Source organism: Pelobates fuscus, chromosome 10 (genome assembly GCF_036172605.1).
Source record: "Pelobates fuscus isolate aPelFus1 chromosome 10, aPelFus1.pri, whole genome shotgun sequence".
NCBI lineage: Eukaryota > Metazoa > Chordata > Amphibia > Anura > Pelobatidae > Pelobates > Pelobates fuscus.
Genome location: NC_086326.1, coordinates 100,673,376 through 100,694,256, shown reverse-complemented (window position 1 = coordinate 100,694,256; position 20,881 = coordinate 100,673,376). Strand labels below are relative to the sequence as shown.

General features: G+C 43.5%; 1 protein-coding gene across 1 annotated transcript in view; it reads left to right on the top strand.

The window, feature by feature from the left end:
* The window catches only part of RASSF4 (Ras association domain family member 4), a 289,543-nt gene that overhangs the window by 143,519 nt on the left and 125,143 nt on the right, over positions 1–20,881 (top strand). Inside the window, exons 3-4 of the mRNA XM_063434595.1 lie at positions 2,667–2,744; positions 19,958–20,033. Coding sequence (XP_063290665.1) covers positions 2,686–2,744; positions 19,958–20,033 — 135 coding nt within the window. The 5' untranslated portion in view covers positions 2,667–2,685. The remainder of the gene's footprint in view (positions 1–2,666; positions 2,745–19,957; positions 20,034–20,881) is intronic.

Genomic DNA, 20,881 nt, shown 5'->3' with positions numbered 1-20,881 from the left:
AGTATGTCCAGCATCAGAGAAAACCCCATAGGAAAGCATTAAGGCACTGCTATCCTATGGGGAAGGCCTAATGCACACTGATGTCTGAGGAGTCGGACCGTGACCCATTGCCGAAGGCACCTCAGTGCTGGAATCGGGTAAGTGAATAAAAAAAATATTTAACCATTTACATGGCTGGGGGGGTTCGGTGGGGGGTGATTGAGGGGGTTATGAAACTTGTATTCCTAACACTAAAGTGTTCTTTTAAGTGCTGTTTAGTAGTGACTTATAATATCCATCGGGTGGCCCTGACAGCTTGGGCCACCTGATGGACCCCTTAACATGCGGCCCCGGCGGTTTGCTAACCAGGCCGGGGCCACAAAACGTGGCAACTGGTACCCGGTTGCGGGGGTCCGCAGGCCGGCCGGGCCCGGTCATAGCTGCGACCCCTGCGACCACGGTATGTACGCTGCTGCTTATCACCTCTTTCTGGAACTGGAGATTAATTATTTTTCCCTATGCATGCTTTCTTATATGTTCTTTCTGCTAGATAAAACTTACTAATTATAGCTGAATTAGTCTTTGGGTTTGATCTGATTCTTCTCAAATATCTGTCTAAATTGGGTCTCTCATGGTCTATTGTACTAAAGTACTAATGGCTCCATACCAGATAGGGAAAAACATCCAGTCTCATACAGGGTCATTCTGACCGCAAAATCTGGACATTGATCACAGTATTTAGCGACCTATAGACTTTGCAATTCTGGCTCTGAATGGGTCAGAATTGTTTCCTAATTCAGGCTTATTGAATGCTGCCAGACAGCTGAAAGAACAATCCTGCATGCTTTAAGGAACACTATGAATTGTGAAACATGTATTCCTGACTATATAGTGATAAAAACACCATCTATTTCCCTGACCCTACCCCCCTCCACCCCCTTAAATATAGCAAAATCGTACCTTTATTACTGCTGCTGTCCCTGATCTGCCTGCTTGGCTGACATCATCAGAATTGTTATTCAAAGCCAATCACAAAGTTTTTCAATAGGAGACTGACAAGGAGGAAGATCAGTGGCAGAGCCAGCACAAGCCAAACACACCTCTGGCCAATCAGTATCTTTATAGAGATGCATTGAATCAATGCATCTCTATGCAGAAAGTTCAGTGTCTTCATGTAGATGTAAGGATCTTACCTGGAGGTGAGAGTCCGAAGTGGTGAGTTAAGGCACACCCTTGCAGTTTAACACGAACCAAGGAGACTCCAGAAAGAAATCTCCAAGGTTATGAAACCATGCACTGGGGCTTTGCAGGAAATGTACTCCTGGATATGCAGAACAGACAAGGGAATTACAATAGAGTAGTCCGGTACGGTTCCAATGGTCGGGGCAGGCGGAAATCAGGAAAATACAGTAAACAGTTCTGAAGGTCAAAGCAGGAGTCAGATGAACTAAACCGTTTCCAAGACAGGTCACGAAACAATCTTACAAGGCAGGGCTTATAAAGGTAGCTAATAAGCTACTTAGTCAGGAACCATGTGCAGGTGTGATAATAGTCCAGGCCAGTGGCGGCTCTAGACTTTGTTGAGGCCTTAGGCGAAACTCAAACGTGAGACCCCCACTCACACCAAAAGTGGAAAGAAAATAGGGGTTGCATTGTGTGTATTAGGTGCTGTAGCTGTATTGAAGTATAAGCTTGCAGCGCTGGATACAGAGAGCTAGTCTCTGTATTCTTTGTTCAGAGGCCTGCAGTGTCGCTGCCTCCTGTGCTGCTGCGTTGTGAGCCCTCCGACTGTAGTTATGGCATAATTTTTAAACTAAATTAATTGGCAGCATGGCAGGTGGGAGTATATGGGAGGTTCTAAACCTCCCTGTAATTAGATGCGGGTCATAATGACCTTCATAGGCTTTTTGTTTTGTTTTTTTTAACTTTGTGGTTGACGGCTAGCAAGCACAGACCAGCCCGAGCCCCCACATTACTTGACCATTATTTCACCAAATGTTTTTAATTGTTTGCCTACCAGCTAGCAACTAAAACTTATTAAAATGTACTATTATTATTCACTTGCTACAAAGCAAATGAACAATAAATTGCAAGTGTGCATCCTACCGGGTACATTTGGATGAAGACAGATGCTTTTATTCTACTAGGAATTTACTTCTGATTTAAGTCTGCCTTCTAGTCATGCACTGTATTTTACCTAGCTCATGCAGATAGATATTTTGCACTGTTTGCTGCATGTTTTGCCGCCTTACATTTGTGCAATAGCAACAAAATTATACACTCCGCTATCTGAGTCCATCAGGGGTTATTCACGAAACTCTAGTGAGAACAAAGTGAATTGTGTGATTAGCAAAATTTAGACTGAAATAACTGATTTGGAAAGATTCTCACACTGAGCCTCTGTTTTGCTATTTGTAATTCAGTCCTCTACCATGCTGAGTTTAGTGAATAGCTATTTGTGTGTTCTGTAACTACATGTACTTTAAACGGTTTTAATTTGTTTAAATAGTAATGGAGTGCACTGTGAAAGATACGCGTTTCACCTAACATGCAATTTAGTCCAGTATTGCTTGATATTGTGCAATTCTTGACCAGAATGATCTTCTACTTGTGGTGCTTAATTGGAAAATCTATTTAGAATAGTATAATGTATAATGTATAAAATGCTTTCCGATTGTCCCCTCCAGGTGTATCTGAAGAGTGAGAATGGAGGATGTGGATTCCAACCTGTATGTAAGGATCAGCAGCAACAAATACATTTTGAGGTAGGGTAGATTTAAGAAAATTAATTTTATATATGTTACATAGAAACATAGAATGTGATGGCAGATAAGAACCATTTGGCCCATCTAGTCTGCCTAATTTTTTCAGCAAAAAGACATACCTTACCATCAAGACCTTCTGCAATATCACTAATAAAAATATTAAAGAGACTGGGTCCAAGTACAGATCCCTGAGGTACCCCACTGGTGACAAGCCCAAGCTTCGAACATACTCCATTGACTACAACCCTCTGTTGCCTGTCCACTCAGCCACTGCCTTACCCATTCAACAATATTGGGATCCAAACTTAAACATTGCAGTTTATTGATAAGCCTTCTATGTGCAACAGTGTCAAAAGCCTTACTGAAATCTAGATAAGCAATGTCTACTGCACCACCCTGATCTATAATTTTAGTTACCCAATCAAAAAAATCAATAAGATTAGTTTGGCATGATCTCCCTGAAGTAAACCCATTGTCAGGGCTCCGCGGGCAGCGGTGAGGGGAGGCTGCAAGCCGCTCGCAGCCCTCACCCTCGGTCCATCGCTGCCCGCGGTCCCCCCTCCACTTACTGTTCGGCGAGCGGCGTCCTCTCCTCTTGACACGCCGCTCGCGTCCTCTCCTCCTCCTTCCCCCAGCGGCAGCATGTCTAACGCTGCACGCTGGGAGCCGGCACCCATATCAGTACGCCGGGGTCACTCATGTGATCCGGCGTTAAAGCGACAGTACAAAAATCACAGTGGGGGGTATAGATACCCCCCACGTGTGTTTGTTAATTCTGATTGGAAGCTATCCAATCAGAATTAAGGCTAGGATATTTATACTTACCTTTCCTGCCTCTCAGTGCCCTGTTGTGGTCTTTGCTTTATGTATTGATACTGAACGTGTGCTTTCTGGTTACGTACTCTCTGGCTTGTTATACTGACTTTGTGACTTTCTCCTACCCTTTGACCTCGGCTTGTTTATCGTTATTCTGTTTTCTGGTTCCCCTTACTCGGCTTATCTCCTGACTATTCTGTGTGTGCTTAGCCCGGCCACTCTAAGGTCCGGTACTGCACACTTTCTGTGTGTGTGTCTGTGTGTGTTAGCTGGTTGGGTTCCCCGGAATCGTGACATTACAACAGGGCCATAATGGAACCTGCTGACATACCACAGCTCCTAGTTAATCAGGAGGCTAGAATGGATGGCTTGGACCACCGTATGGATCAGTTTGCTCAGGCTTTACAGACCATACTGGCTCGTACTGCACACTTGCAGCCTGCCGTCCAGGAGGCGGCTGCTGCTGTGCCCGAACCCATTGCCACTCCAGTACCCGTTCCTGCTCATGTAGTCCATATGACACCGCCACAGCGCTATAGTGGTGACCCAGCTTTGTGTCGTGGTTTCCTCAATCAAATTGACATCCATTTGGTAATGAATCCACGCTCCTATCCCACTGACAGATCCAAAATTGCCTTTTTGATAAACCACCTGTCCGGGAGAGCTCTAGCATGGGCAAACCCCATGTGGGAAAATATGTCTCCTATGTCCTTTGACGATTTTTTGTCAGCATTCAAACGCACGTTTGATCAACCCGGTAGGGTTGCCTCTGCTGGCAAAGCTCTGCTTAGGGTTCGACAGGGTAACAGATCTGTAGCGGATTATACTATCGAATTCCGCACTCTAGCAGCTGAAGTGGTTTGGAATAACGACGCCCTCGTAACAGCCTTTCAGGAGGGTTTGGCCGCTTACATACTGGATGAAATAGCATCCAGGGAACTGCCTTTCCTTCTAGATGATGTTATAGACTATGTAATCCTTATTGATAACCGCATTAGAGAGAGACGTAGTCAAAGGCGGCTGGATACACGGGTGTTACCTGCTCTACCCAGTACTGCATTGCTAGCGTTACCCGCTCCTAGGCAGCCATCCCCAGAACCCATGCAATTGGGTGCTACAGGGTTAACTGAGGCTGAAAGAACGTATCGTAGAAGGGAGGGGTTATGTCTTTATTGTGGAAAGAGGGGGCACCACTATAATACCTGCCCTAAATTACAGGGAAACTGCAGCACCTAAGGCCTAGAGAGGGGTCGGCCTCGGGTGTTATGACTTTGTCCCCTCATGTGTCCATCTCCAGACCGTTTATTACGGTTTCTCTTTTGGTCAATAAAACCACCATAACAACTAAAGCCTTGATCGATTCAGGTGCGGCAGACAACCTAATGGATGAGAACTTTGCCAAAACCGCAGCCCTGACTTTGATCCGAAAGGCCACACCCTTGGCCGTTGAGGCCATAGATGGTAGACCACTTGAGAAGCCTCTGGTGACCCATGAAACCCAAGATATAGTGATGTCTGTGGGTGCTTTACACAAGGAAAGGTTAACCTTCCAAATAATTGACTCTCCTACTGCTTCCATCGTTCTGGGTTTTCCCTGGTTAGTTAAACACAACCCAGTACTGGATTGGGGTTGTTTAGACATACTCTCCTGGGGGGAATCCTGTCAACGAGACTGTATGGGCCAGGTACGTCCCGTTTGTTTACTCAACGTGCCCACGGCTAAACCACTTTCTGTTTCTTTCCCTTCTGTGTATGCTGACCTTGCATTGGTTTTTGAGAAAAACGAGGCAAATAAGCTACCCCCACACCGTGAGTATGACTGTGCCATAAACCTATTACCGGGTACTATGCCTCCTAGGGGTAAGGTCTACCCTCTTTCTGAGAAAGAGAACCAGGTCATGGAGGAGTACATACGAGAAGCCTTAAATAAATGTTTCATTAGAAGGTCCTCCTCTCCTGCCGGTGCTGGTTTCTTTTTTGTGGCAAAGAAGGAGGGCGATTTAAGACCGTGTATAGATTACAGAGCTCTAAATAATATTATGATTAAAAACGCCTATCCGATCCCTCTCATTACTGAGTTGTTTGATCGTGTCAAAGGTTCTAAATATTTTACTAAACTAGACCTCAGGGGGGCTTATAACCTTGTTCGTATCAAGGAGAACGATGAGTGGAAAACGGCGTTCAATACACGTAGTGGGCTTTACGAGTATCTAGTCATGCCTTTTGGATTGTGTAATGCTCCTGCCGTATTTCAGGATCTCATAAACGATGTCCTTAGAGATCTACTGCATGTCTGTGCTGTAGTCTACCTTGATGACATACTTGTATATTCTCCAGATTTGAAGACACATCATACTCATGTTAGGATGGTGCTTAAGAGGTTGTTGCAGAACGGTCTTTATTGTAAATTAGAAAAATGCTTATTCGACCAAACCTCTGTACAATTCCTGGGTTATGTTATTTCTGAACAAGGATTCAGCATGGATCCTTCTAAATTGGAAGCTATACTGTCCTGGCCCCTTCCCCAAGGACTTAAGGCAATACAGCGATTTATAGGGTTTGCCAATTATTATAGAAAGTTTGTTAAAAACTTCTCATCCATCATTTCCCCTATCACTAAACTGACAAAAAAAGGTTTACACCCCAGGGTTTGGAATCCTAATGCTATTGTGGCCTTCGAGACTCTAAAAAAGGCATTTGCCACTGCCCCTGTGTTACACCATCCTGATCCTTCCCTTCCCTTTGTACTGGAAGTAGACGCCTCTGAATCAGGTATAGGAGCAGTGTTGTCACAAAGACAATCGTATGACGAACCCCTCCTTCCCTGTGGTTACTTTTCTAAACGCTTGTCAGAGTCTGAAAAGAATTATGACGTCGGGAACAGGGAATTATTAGCTATAGTGATGGCATTTAAAGAATGGAGGTACTTGTTAGAAGGAGCTAGACACAAGATTCTGGTTATAACCGATCATAAAAATCTATCCTATATCGCAGATGCTAAGAGGTTATCCTCTCGTCAGGCTAGATGGTCTTTATTTCTCTCACGTTTTCAGTACATAATCACATACAGGCCTGGTTATCGAAATGTCAAGGCTGATGCTATCTCCCGCCAGTACGAACCTGTAGATTCTATCACCTCCACTCCTGAGCCCATTGTACCCACGACTAATATAATAGCTACTACCCGTTTGGTTATCTCATCTCTTTTTCTTGATGGTATCAAGTCATACCAATCCCAAGCACCCTCTGAGACTCCTATTGGTAAGCTATACGTGAAAGTAAAGGACAGAAAGAAGTTGTTAACTTTATTTCACACAGCCAAAACGGCTGGTCATCCAGGGGTTACCAAGACTTACAAGGGTCTTTTCCAACAGTTTTGGTGGCCCTCTCTCAAAAAAGACGTGGTAGATTATGTGCAGGCTTGCCGTGTCTGTACACAGTGTAAGTCCCCTAATGTTAAACCTCTGGGACTCCTTATGCCCCTATCTGTACCCAAGAAACCGTGGACACACTTATCCATGGACTTCATTGTGGATCTTCCTTCATCTGATGGGCAGACAGTAATTTTGACTGTAACGGATAGGTTCTCCAAAATGGCGCACTTCATTCCGCTTAGGAAGCTACCTTCTGCGGTTCAGTTGGCTCAGGTGTTTGCCAAAGAAGTGTTCCGCTTGCATGGTATACCACAAGATATCGTATCTGACAGGGGCCCTCAGTTTGTCTCTCGGTTTTGGAGAGGCTTTTGTGCTGAGATGGGGGTCTCCTTATCGTTTACTTCCTCCTATCATCCGCAATCTAATGGAGCTGCCGAACGAGCAAATCAGTCTGTGGAGTTGTATTTACGCTGTTTTACGAATGCACACCAGGACAACTGGTCCCATCTTCTTCCCTGGGCTGAGTTTGCCAGGAACACTGTGTCTCATTTTTCTACTGGCGTAAGTCCTTTTATGGTGGCTTATGGGTTCCAACCCGCTGTCCTTCCCGGTGTGTTCTCCGACAAGGGACTGCCCGCTTTGGACGAGCACCTCGCCTCCTTACGGAAGATGTGGGATCAGGCCCATGCTGCTCTTTGTCGTGCTGCTGCTACTCAAAAGAGATTTGCTGATCGTCGTAGGTGTGCGGCTCCTTCTTATGCTCCGGGTGATAGGGTTTGGTTGTCCTCTAGGAATCTCCGCCTTAGGGTTCCCTCGATGAAGTTCGCGCCCAAGTTCCTTGGTCCCTATAAGGCGTGAATCCTGTATCCTACTCCCTGGCCTTGCCCCCTTCCATGCGCATACCTAACACCTTTCACACCTCCCTTTTGAAACCCTTGCTCTGTAATCGGTTCTCTGGGTCTCTCAGGCGTTCCGATGCCCTCCGCGCGGTCTCTAGTGACGTATATGAGGTGGCTGCTCTCCTTGATTCTCGTTTATCTCGAGGTCGGTTGCAGTATCTGGTTGATTGGAAGGGTTACGGCTCGGAGGAGCGGTCGTGGGTTTCTGTCTCTGACTTGGACGCGCCCTCTTTGATCCGCTCCTTTCATGCGCGGTTTCCTTTGAAGCCTTCGGCTTTCCGCCCTCCGGGCGGTCCTCGAGGGGGGGGTTATGTCAGGGCTCCGCGGGCAGCGGTTAGGGGAGGCTGCAAGCCGCTCGCAGCACTCACCCTCGGTCCATCGCTGCCCGCGGTCCCCCCTCCACTTACTGTTCGGCGAGCGGCGTCCTCTCCTCTTGACACGCCGCTCGCGTCCTTTCCTCCTCCTTCCCCCAGCGGCAGCATGTCTAACGCTGCACGCTGGGATCCGGCACCCATATCAGTACGCCGGGGTCACTCATGTGATCCGGCGTTAAAGCGACAGTACAAAAATCACAGTGGGGGGTATAGATACGTCCCACCCACGTGTGTTTGTTAATTCTGATTGGAAGCTATCCAATCAGAATTAAGGCTAGGTTATTTATACTTACCTTTCCTGCCTCTCAGTGCCCTGTTGTGGTCTTTGCTTTATGTATTGATACTGAACGTGTGCTTTCTGGTTACGTACTCTCTGGCTTGTTATACTGACTTTGTGACTTTCTCCTACCCTTTGACCTCGGCTTGTTTATCGTTATTCTGTTTTCTGGTTCCCCTTACTCGGCTTATCTCCTGACTATTCTGTGTGTGCTTAGCCCGGCCACTCTAAGGTCCGGTACTGCACACTTTCTGTGTGTGTGTCTGTGTGTGTTAGCGTGTTGGGTTCCCCGGAATTGTGACACCCATGTTGTCTCTGATCTTGAAATCCATGTGTTTTTAGATGTTCAACAATCCTATCCTTTAACCCCTTAAGGACCAAACTTCTGGAATAAAATGGAATAATGACGTGTCACACACGTCATGTGTCCTTAAGGGGTTAACATGGTTTCCATCACTTTCCCCACTACTGAAGTAAGGCTTACTGGCCTATAGTTGCCCGACTCCTCCCTATTACCTTTCTTGTGAATGGGCACAACATTCGCTAACTTCCAATCTTCTGGGACTACTCCTGTTATCAATGATTGGTTAAATAAATCTGTTAATGGTTTTGCTAGTACACCACTAAGCTCTTTTAATAGCTTTGGGTATATTCCATCAGGTCCCATTGACTTATTTGTCTTTACTTTTGACAGTTGAAATAGAACTAATTTATCCTTTTTCTTAACTGAGGTCCCTCTCCTTCATTTTCATCTGTAAATACCGAACAAAAATATTAATTGTCGCAGTCAGCTAGACCTTTATCCTCTTCTACATACCTTCCTTCTTTTGTTTTTAATCTAACTAATCCTTGTTTTACTTTTCTTTTCTCATTTATGTATCTAAAAAAAAGTTTTGTCCCCCTTTTTTACTGACTGTGCTATTTTCTCTTCTTTGTGTGATTTGGAAGCTCTTATAACTTGCTTAGCCTCTTTCTGCCTAATCTTATAGATCATTCTGTCTTCCTCACTCTGGTTTTTTTTATAATTACTAAATGCTAACTTTTTGTTTTTTTACTATTTTGGTCACATCTGCGGAGTACCACAGTGGTTTCTTAAATTTGTTGCTTTTACTGACAAGCCTAATGCAATTTTCTGTTGCCTTCAGTAGTGCAACTTTTAAATAATCCCATTTCTCTTGGACGCCATTTAAATTGCTCCAGTCTGATAATGACTCCTTTACACATATTCTAATTTTAGAAAAGTCTGTTTTTCTAAAGTCTGAAACTTTTGTTTTTGTGTGGTGTGACTCAGTCACTGTTCTTATATTAAACCACACTGATTGATGATCACTGGATACTAAACTTTCACCTACAGTAATATCGGATACCAAATCTCCATTTGTTAACACTAAATCTAGTATGGCCTCTTTACGAGTTGGCTCCTCAACGACTTGTTTTAGAGACAATGCCAGCAGGGAGTTTAGAATATGTGTGCTCCTGGCACAAGTAGCTATTTTTGTTTTCCAATTCACATCAGGAAGATTTAAGTCACCCATGATGATAACTTCCCCCTTCATTGTCATTTAAGCTATTTCCTCAACTAGTAGATTATCTAACTCTTCAATTTGTCCTGGGGGCCTATAAATCACACCTACACGAATTACTGTGTGATTACCAAATTCTAACGTAACCCAAATGGACTCTATGTTCACCTCACTAACTTTTATTAGGCTAGATTTTATGCTATCCTTCACATACAGGGCCACCCCTCCCCCTTTCCTGCCTTCCCTGTCTTTTCTATATAAAGAGTACCCTGGTATTGCTATGTCCCAGTCATTTTTCTCATTATACCATGTCTCAGTAACCGCGACTAAATCTACACTATCAGTTGCCATTATTGCCACAAGTTCATGGATCTTGTTCCCTAAACTGCGAGCATTTGTAGACATGACTCTAAGCTTATCATTTCTTAACACACTTGCTACAGGCACCTTCTGTCTTTGTTTTGGGGGACAATTTGATTGATGTTTTATCACCCTCCCCCCCCCTAGTTTAAATACATCCTAGCAAAACCTCTGAACTGCTCACTGGGAACATTTGTTCCCTTTTGAGAAAGATGCAAACCATCTTTTTATACAGTTTATTTCCATTCCAAACAGAGCTACCATGAGAAATAAAGCAAAATCCTTGCTCCCGACACCATTCACCAAGCCACAAGTTAAAGTCCCTTATACGCATCTGCCTGTCGTTCTGAGTGTTATGCACAGGCAGAACTTCAGAGAATGACAGTGTGGAAGCAACCTGTCGTATATCATTGGCAAAAACACTAAAAACGTCCTTAACCTCTGAAACCTCATTGCAAGCCAAGTCATTTGTCCCTAGATGGACAAGTACATCCAGTTCCCCTTCCTGCTTTGCTTGCTTAACAATATTACAGATACGTCTCCTGTCTCTGTGAGCAGCAGCTCCGGGAAGACACCTCACAAGACCACCATTGTCCATCTCCACAACTCTTATGATGGAATCCCCTAACAACAACAACTGCCATCTATTAGGCCTCACCATAGTCTCCAAGCCTTTCTCCACAACACCACTAGCCTCAGTGCCTCTCTCCACAACACCACTAGCCTCAGTGCCTCTCTCCACAACACCACTAGCCTCAGTGCCTCTCTCCACGACACCACTAGCCTCAGTGCCTCTCTCCACAACACCACTAGCCTCAGTGCCTCTCTCCACAACACCACTAGCCTCAGTGCCTCTCTCCACAACACCACTAGCCTCAGTGCCTCTCTCCACAACACCACTAGCCTCAGTGCCTCTCTCCACAGCACCACTAGCCTCAGTTCCGCTCTCCACAGCACCACTAGCCTCAGTTCCGCTCTCCACAACACAACTAGCCTCAGTGCCTCTCTCCACAGCACCACTAGCCTCAGTGCCTCTCTCCACAGCACCACTAGCCTCAGTTCCGCTCTCCACAACACCACTAGCCTCAGTGCCTCTCTCCACAACACCACTAGCCTCAGTGCCTCTCTCCACAACACCACTACCCTCAGTGCCTCTCTCCATAACACCATTACACTCTGAAAGTGCAGAAAATTAATTATGTAGAGCAACAGACTGTGCAATATGCCTTATATCCACAACTCTAAGTCTACCAGATCCTACAGTGATCCATCTGCCATTCCTATTATGTCTCTGCGGCAGTGGCTTTGCAGCAGTTCCAGCCTGAGTTTGTTTACCAGATAATTTACAAATCTCAGACTTCAAAAATACAATCTCCTGCCGCAAGATAGAGAACTGTCTACAGATTAGACAACAACCAAACCTCCAATGTTGGTTTACATTGGATTTTCCAGAGAACTAAATACATCTGCATGCAGGTGTTTATCTTTCATTCAGCTGAGCATGGAGCATTTTTGTATTTCTTCCAGGATAATTAATGTAAAAATTCTTTATTTTTATTCTTTATAATTCTTTATTTATATTGTGCAAATGATAACAAAAACCTTGGTAAATCATTAACATGGCATTCAGATAGACAGCAAAGTTTTGTATTATAGTAGGTTATAAAAATGTCTAAGCTGGTAGGAAAAAGTATTAAAAGTAGTGTGTTCTTATAGGCATAGTAAGTAATTCACGTTTTAAAGGAGGTAAGAAACTAAGAAAAATCAAGTAGGTTAGGCACAACTGTCTAGACCTAAATCTACTTTAGCCAAAAAACATTCACCAGGTCTGGAGCCATGTGCAGTCAAGGACATTTAGTGATCTGACCATGTTAGCTTAGATATGTGCGCAACATAAGTTGGGCACCCGAGAACTTTAAAGACTTTTATCATGTTAAGTGGAAGCAAGATTAGGTGTGCGTCAGGGTACAGAGACTATGCCTATCACGAAGAACACAAATAATGAAACATAATAGCAACATATTATAAAGCATACAGTCAGTCGGGTGAACCAGGATGTCTGTTAAAGTTCAACAGACAGTGAGTCGCCTGGTCCACCTGGTCTGGTAGCCTGAGACCGCTGGCGTCTCCAGACAGATTTGCTGTGTCTTCTGGCTTTGGTCACTCCTGCTTCCCATTGGAGATTAGTAGTAGCAGCATAGTTGCACCATGCTGTAGAGTCTGGAAGGTATTACGCCGCCAGCAAAAGAACATATATAATAAAAGATCTAACAGGTCTAACCTCACGTCAGTTTCGGCACACCTCAACTGACTTTGCTCTTACTACTTCTGCTTCAATTATTATTGTTCCGTACGTCCTCGGTATGTGCCGTACACAAATAATAAAAGATATCAATATATCCCAAAATAATAAGATCAGAATAATAGGTCTTAAAAAATAGTACTCTATTTGGTAACAGGTAAGTTCAAGGAGTAAACTTCTGGATGGAGCAGAGGGGTCTTTTGGAAGTTTGCAAATCCTTAAAGGATCACTATAGTTTTCCTGACACTATAGTGCCCTGAGGTGCCCCCACCCTCAGGGTCCCCCTCCCGTGGCACTGAAGGGGTTAAAACCCCTTCAGCCACTTACCTTATTCCAGCGCCGGGCTCCCTCTGCGCTGGTGACCTTTCCTCCCAAACACCTCGCCTTTTACCAGGACCTTACCCGCTCTACCCTGCAATGGCATAAATGTATGCAACCTATAACACAACAGCTACTCGCTGCAGGTATCAGGTACCGCTGAACTGCCCAAGAACATTGACGGCTCTTACAGATGACAGATCCCCGGCCGATGCCGCAAAGTTGTTCACGGCATTGGGCGTAACGGCACCAGGGCACAGACAGAAGACCGCACGCAGATGGGACGTGGAAAATGTAACACCCTTTGTACCCAATGGTAACCCGGACTTGGTGACATAAGCAGATGGGTGTATCCTGAGGCAGTTTATTATGTTGAATTTTAAATAGTATGCCATACTTACCTTATTTTTCTGTATAGCACTCACTCCCCCACACGAGCCTACACAAATTAACACAAAACGGAGACACAGAAACTGTACATTGCCCCATACGCTGCAAAAAAACTGGCATTTCCCACAGGGCACAGACCCACCACTACACATAGGAGGGAGTCACTTGTTTGCCAGGGACATATGGGCCTCGTAACACTCCCCCCCCCCCCCCACACTCACACCATTGATTAGGTGTACCCCAGCACACTGGATGGGTTTAGCTGACTCATTGCAAATGCACACCCGATTTATACTATTCACCTCAGATCAGAACCTCACCATGTACTCTAAAAGACCAGACCTAGCCTCCAGTAACTAGTTCACCCTAACTAGCGAACTTGAACTCACGCACTCAACAACAATCTTACTATTTGCCTTAACTCATGTTATCTATCCTGAAGTTTGCATTGTTGTTGAATGCATTGTAGTCGCTTCGCTATGTTGCAATGTTGTTGAAAGTTCAAAATTTTTTTATAAAATGTGTATTGCTGCAAAAAAAAAGCAATAAATAGTGATCGCTGTATATAAAATAGGTCTAAAAGAAGGATAAATGAATAATACTCACAAAGATAGAACAGCCACACTGCTCTTTGAATAAAGGGCTGGTGGAATAATCCCCACCTACTTTAGAGTAAATAAAAGTGTTAAAAATAATAAAAATAAATGTAAAAAATACTTTAAAAGCCAGGAGATGATGAACTAAATAAAAAGTAATTGTCACAATAAAAAAATAAGGTTACCAAAATTGCTTTATTAGTACATATTAAAATTTCATAACGCGTTTCACCTAAAAGGTTTTTTTTCAAACCGCTGCTAGATCTATTTCCCGACCACCTGGACGAATGACGTTCGGGAGATATGATCTACCGACTGGGGGGAGCATTCGCTTCCTAAAAGTCAGGGGGAGCGTTTGTCAGTGTTTGCACAGGAACCCCCAAAAGCCAACCGGCCATCCTGCTCAATCCTCTGGAACTGTTTTGGGCTAGCACCTCGTGGCCGGTCGGTCAAAACTTTACTCGAATAGCAATTTCGTTCTAGTGAACCAATCTGAGCACTTTTTAGATATGTTGGGTGCTCAGATCAGAGCTATTCGGGTATATGATTTTGTAGGGTTCTAGTATTCTCTTCATGTAATTTTGTAATGTTTTAAAAATGTGTGTAAGTTTTTGTATTTGAGAGACAATTCAGTTATCCTAATTTGAGCTCAATTATCTCTCAAACACAAAGGCTCTTGGGAAGAAATCCCTGTGTTCTTAATGTGTAGACTCCATGCTAGGGGTCAGTGCATAAAAGCCATGTGTGGCAGAATAAAGTTCAGTTCTACTCCCAGAACTGTGTGTTGTCCAGTTACTGGAGAGGAGGTGGGCTATTTACTTGGCAGTATCCTGTTCCTGAATTCTACTATTGGTTATCCAGCGGAAGAAAGTCCCGGTCAGGACTAGGGCTCCGCTACAGATTTTAACTGAAAAGATGGCTGTACTCATGTGAAAAAAAATATTCCTTATAATAGGAGACCTTTAGGACTAATGGACATTCTCATTAAAACTGTGGCATGCAGACTAAAAAATTTTTGCAAAATGCAATATTAAGAATTGTATTATTCCACATACTCTCACCATCATGGACTGATAATGCAAAACAGCTGACAAAAAAAGGGGTAAAACTAAATTTGATGAATGGTCCTAACATTAGTTGAAACAAATATTTATTCTACTAAGCCTTAGTGATTTACATATTTATCTTTTAGCCTTTATGAGATTAACCAGGAATGTTTGCTTTTTGAATGGGCAAGCTGACTCATTACCCTGTATACATGAAATGTCTTACGACCTGAAACTAATAGTTCCTAAAAACAAGTTAATTGTATGTGTAGTGGTAATGCTTAGGGGCGATAAAGACATACGAGTTTAGAGTCCAGGACTAACGCTCACATCTGCTTTAGTCTGAATGAATGTATGTCACTCTAACATCTGCACACGATGTTCTTCAAAAACTGAATTTTTTTATATGTTGGTTTACATTCGTTTTTCCAGAGAACTAAATACATCTGGGTTTTCTTTTCTTTCTTTTTTTTTTAATTCTTTATTTGGTGTCTGCCAATTGTTGCGTTAATACAGTTACATTTCAGTATGTGGCTTTCGCAGAAGCCTTATGGTGCAGCGTGTAAGTTCAGTGTCTGACAGTTTTTTAATTTTTTGGAGTGGAACAAAAAATATACATGTGCACGTATCTGAACAAGAGTACGGTATAACAAGAAATGAACAATAAGAAGTACAAGTGAGGAGCATAAGGTAGTTCTCCATCAGTGGTTTTTGTGTTCTAGGTATGATAAGTGCGCTCTTAGTTTGCGTGGCAACCTAGTGGTTGGTGCTGTCGTTTCCCATATAGGTGGGAGGAGTCCACCACTTGTATCCATTGTTGGGATAGCGCTCGGCGAGCTGCTAAATAGAGCATATTTAGTAACCTCTGTTCGTATCTGTCCTGTCAGTCAGTGGGTCGTGAAAGTAAGCAGGCCTAGGGGTCAGGTGTGAGATTTCTTTGCAGAAGTCGGAAGCCCATATCTACCACCTCCCTCCAGTAGGTGCACACTTTAGTGCAGTGCTACCACATGTGTATGTATGTGCCTTTTTCACCGCATAAGCGCCAGCAGATGTCTGTGGGGCTGATTCGCATGTGGCATTGTTTGACTGGAGTTGTGTACCACCTGAATAGTGTTTTGTATGCTTGTTCCTGTAAGGAGGTGCATATAGATGTTTTGGCTCATGCTTCCCATATGTCTTGCCAATTATCCATGTATGTTATGGTTCCCCAGGCTCCATACTCAGTGCAAATGTGATTATAGAGCTGTGAGATTAATTTTGCCGGCATGGATTCTTTCAAACAGATGTGTTCAAGGAAGGTTAATCTTTTAGCTGTCGCTATCTTGACCGCAGTGGTTTATGCGAAGTCCCTGAGCTGTATGTAGCGGAAGAAGTCCCTGGTTTCTAGTGGGGCGAGGGATTTTAGGTGGTCGTATGTTACTATCTGGTGGTCGATATAGAGGTGTATGTAGCGTTGGAGCCCTGTGGCCTCTGGGCCTCCAAAATCTCTACCACTGAGTCCCGGTGGGAATGCTCTGTTCCGGAGTACCAGGATCATTGGTGATGCGAAGTCTGTGAGTTTGTATTTCCATGCTATTTGGTACCATAGACTGATGGAGTTGAGGGCGGCTGGGCATGTGGTCCTAAGGATCACCCTGTGTTCCCTGGGAGTCCAGATAAGAAATTGTGTTAGGTCGGCTCCAGTCATTAGGGATTCTACGTCCACCCATCTGCGTTGGTCAATGGGGCAATGCCAGTGTGCTATTTGGGCTATTTGTGCTGTGATGTAATAGTGATAGAGGTGGGGTAATGCAAGGCATCCCCGCCATTTAGGGTTGTATAGTATGGCTCGGGCTATTCTGGGTCATTTTCTCTGCCATATGAATGCATCTATGGCCCTCTAGATCTCCTCTGTTGACCCATATCAGTAGAGCTTGAAAGAGAAATAATAATAACTATCCCACACAGCCAGGATCACTGTGATGGATTACACAGAGTTACAATACAGAGATACCCACACAGTACATGTCTCTGTATAAACTTACCTTCTCCCACATCAAAGATGGAGCCAACGTGAGTGCAACGTCACGTCATAGACACGCACGCACGTTTTGGGGTCAGAGACAGCCAATTACAGCCTAAGGAGGGTTATTTAAACCCAGATTATCTTTTTGTCAGTGCCCTGTTGTGGTTTCCACTAGCTGGTTATCCGAGAGTGTGTTCCTGATTGCCTTTTTCTAGTATTTGACTTTGGCTTAGTTTTGACTTCCCTGATTTCTGGTATCCTTGTCCTTCTCCATTGTTGTGTCTCATTCTGTGTCCCTGACCTCAGCAAGTATTTTGACTATTCTCAGGTACTTTAAATACGGCCATTGTAAGGTCCGGTTAGATGTTATCCATAGTTCTAGGTGTGATACTATTCTGCGTGCTGGATCAACTATAATCCGTACACAGTCATTACAGCTTGAAACAGGATGAAATCAGTTTGTTTAATCCTCTGAGTCACAGCCCCTGCCCTTTAAATAACATGGTGGGCACGCAGCTGCTGAGCATACACCTTGCAATGTGCAGTTGGAGTTACTATAATAGTGAAAGGTAGCACAGTGATGTCAGAAATGTCTGCCATTATCTCTCCCTTTCCTTATCCTTCCTGGGCTTCCCTAACATATGCATAATATATGGCATATATACAGGGCCGCCACCAGAAATTTTGGGGCCCCTAACTCAGCTCAGGGTCTGGGGCCCGCCTCCAAATACCGCCCACTGAGTCCACACACAGACACAAACGCACACACTGATACAAAAGGACACAGATACATACTAACAGACACACATACTGAAACAGACATACAGGCATACATACTGACACACACATACTGAGACATACACACAGGCATACATAGTGACAGACAGACACATACTAACATACATACAGACACACATGCAAGAGGACATAAAGACACATACATACAGACACCGACATACATCCACACACACACACACACACACATTCATACATACAGACACTGACATCCATACACACATACATTCATAATGGCATACAGACATACACAGACATATATTCATAATGGCATACAGACATACATACATACATACATACAGACTGACATACATGCATATATACAGACATACTGACAGACATACATGCATACAGACATCCATACACACATACACACAGACCTACGTTCATAATGCTATGCAGACATACATGCATACTAACATACAGACATACATATATACATACATAGACATACAGACAGACAGACATGCATGCATACAGACATACACAAACATACATAGACAGACATACATGCATGCATGCAGTCAGACAGACATAGACATACACACAGACATACATACAGACATGCATCCAAACATACATGCATACAGACATACATGCAGACAGAGATACATGCAGACAGACAGACATGCATAGACATACAGACAGACATGCATAGACATACAGACAGACATGCATAGACATACAGACAGACATGCATGCAGACAGACATACATACACATATGTGCATCCAGACACACATGCATCCAGGCAGACATACACGCATACAGACAGACAGACATACACGCATACAGACAGACATACACGCATACAGACAGACAGACATAGACATACAGACAGACATGCATGCATCCAGACAGACATACATAGACATACATGCATCCAGACAGACATACATAGACATACATGCATCCAGACAGACATACATAGACATACATGCATCCAGACAGACATACATAGACATACATGCATACAGACAGACATACATAGACATACATGCATACAGACAGACACATACAGACAGACATACATGCATACAGACACAGACAGACAGACACACAGACATACATGCATACAGACACAGACAGACAGACACACAGACATGCATACAGACATACACATACAGACAGACATACATACATACATAGACATACATGCAGACACACACATACATAGCTAAGAACCATTCAGTAAGAAATCTAGCAAACATCTTACAGTTTTTGCCCCTCAAAAAATCACAAAACAATATTGAATTCACTAGTTAGATTCAAAATTGAGCAGTAAAGAAAAGCAAGCAATGTTTCATTTACATCCAGAATTTATGCTTCTCGGTAAATTATATCCTGTATAAGTATTGATTACAATTAATCTCTTTCACAATAATCAGTGAGTTTATATGCCATAATTAACATGGTATAAAACAGGAGAACAGTGCAATGTAAAAATATGTTTAATATTATTTTACACTGTGCATTCTGTTTTAAATGAATCACAATTCATCAGAAATTGGGGCGATTCAACATACATACATGCGCACACACACAGCTCATTTTCCAGCCACCCTCCTGTCTCTTACCTTTCTTTGCAGGAGGGTGGCTGGGGCTGATGGGAGTAGTCGGCTTGGTTCTCCCTCATTGCCGCGCGCGCGCGCTCCTCCCGCGCGGAGTGAGCTGGGAGGAAGTGACTACTTCCTCCCAGCAGCACTTGCTGCGGCTGCTCTTTTTTTTTTTTTTTTTAAAGGGGACCAGTCGCGCTATACAACGGCCACAGCGCTGACCGGGCCCCTGAAGGAGGGGGCTCATCGGGTGGCCCCAACTGTTATGGTTGTCACCCCCTGATGGCGGCCCTGCATATATATGTCAGAGAAGCCCAAGGAAGAGGAGAGAAGAGGAAGATGCAGTTTATATATAATGCCTCCATTATCTGTTTAGAACTGTGGTAAATAGTCCCCCATCTGGGGCTTCAGCACACCCAAGCTCCCTCCCTAGGCAGAAAAATAAAAAATAAATTCTGATATGGACAGTTTTGTTTAAAGCCCTATAATCACAGTATAATTATAAATAATAATTATGTATACGTTTCATGACTGTTGGCAAGGGTAAAATGCTGCACTGAAATATATTTTTGCTAATTTTCAGGTCAGATCTGCTGTCACATCTAAGAACCTACAATTGCTACCACGATGGAAAAAGCTTCCAGCTACGGCACCATGAGGTAAGAGTGAACATTTACCGACATAGATAAGATGTGCAATTGTACTTGGGCGAACAAGTTAGGCACATACTTTCAGTATGTATTCACAATGCAAATTCTCTGCCTGAAGAGGTGGTTTTATCAGAGTCTATACAGATGTTTAAGCAGCAATTGGATGAATACTTGTAAAACCATAATATTCAGGGATATACATTTTAATTTATTTAAGATCTTCCTACCATTCTGCGGTCAAGAAGGAATATTTTCGTAGTTTGTTGCAAAATTGGAAAGAGCTTCAAACTGGATTGTTTGCCTTATTTTGGATCAATAGCAAATACAGATAAGAAAGGATGGACTTGATGGATACATGTCTCTTTTCAGCTATGTAACTATATATGTTTGTAAAAAAAAAAAATCTGAAATAGACATGTCACACAGAATGCTTGTGGTTTGTTTGTGCTCCCGAGAGTCAACATAGGACCATCGGAGGCCTTTGGCATGCACATCAGCTGAAGGAAGGGCAGAGCTTGGAATCCTGGCACCGCCATCTTTGGAACACAAATATAGAATATCTGCAGCTATTTCAAACCCTCTGCTTCTTAATTTTTATCTGAGCTGGGGAATGACCAATTGAAGGCTTCATATTGAGATGTACGCAGCTGTCCAATCACAGACTTCTCAGTGAGCTGTAGAAGTCTTTGAAAGGCGGGTGCTCTATACAAATGCCTGTGTATTGAGTTTCACCATAATGTATGCAGTATATCTCTCTGTGCATACAATGTATCTAAAAAGTGCAACAGTATAATAAATCCATACATGTATTGATACAGTATAAGGTTACAAAAGGATCTATACATAAAGTATACAGA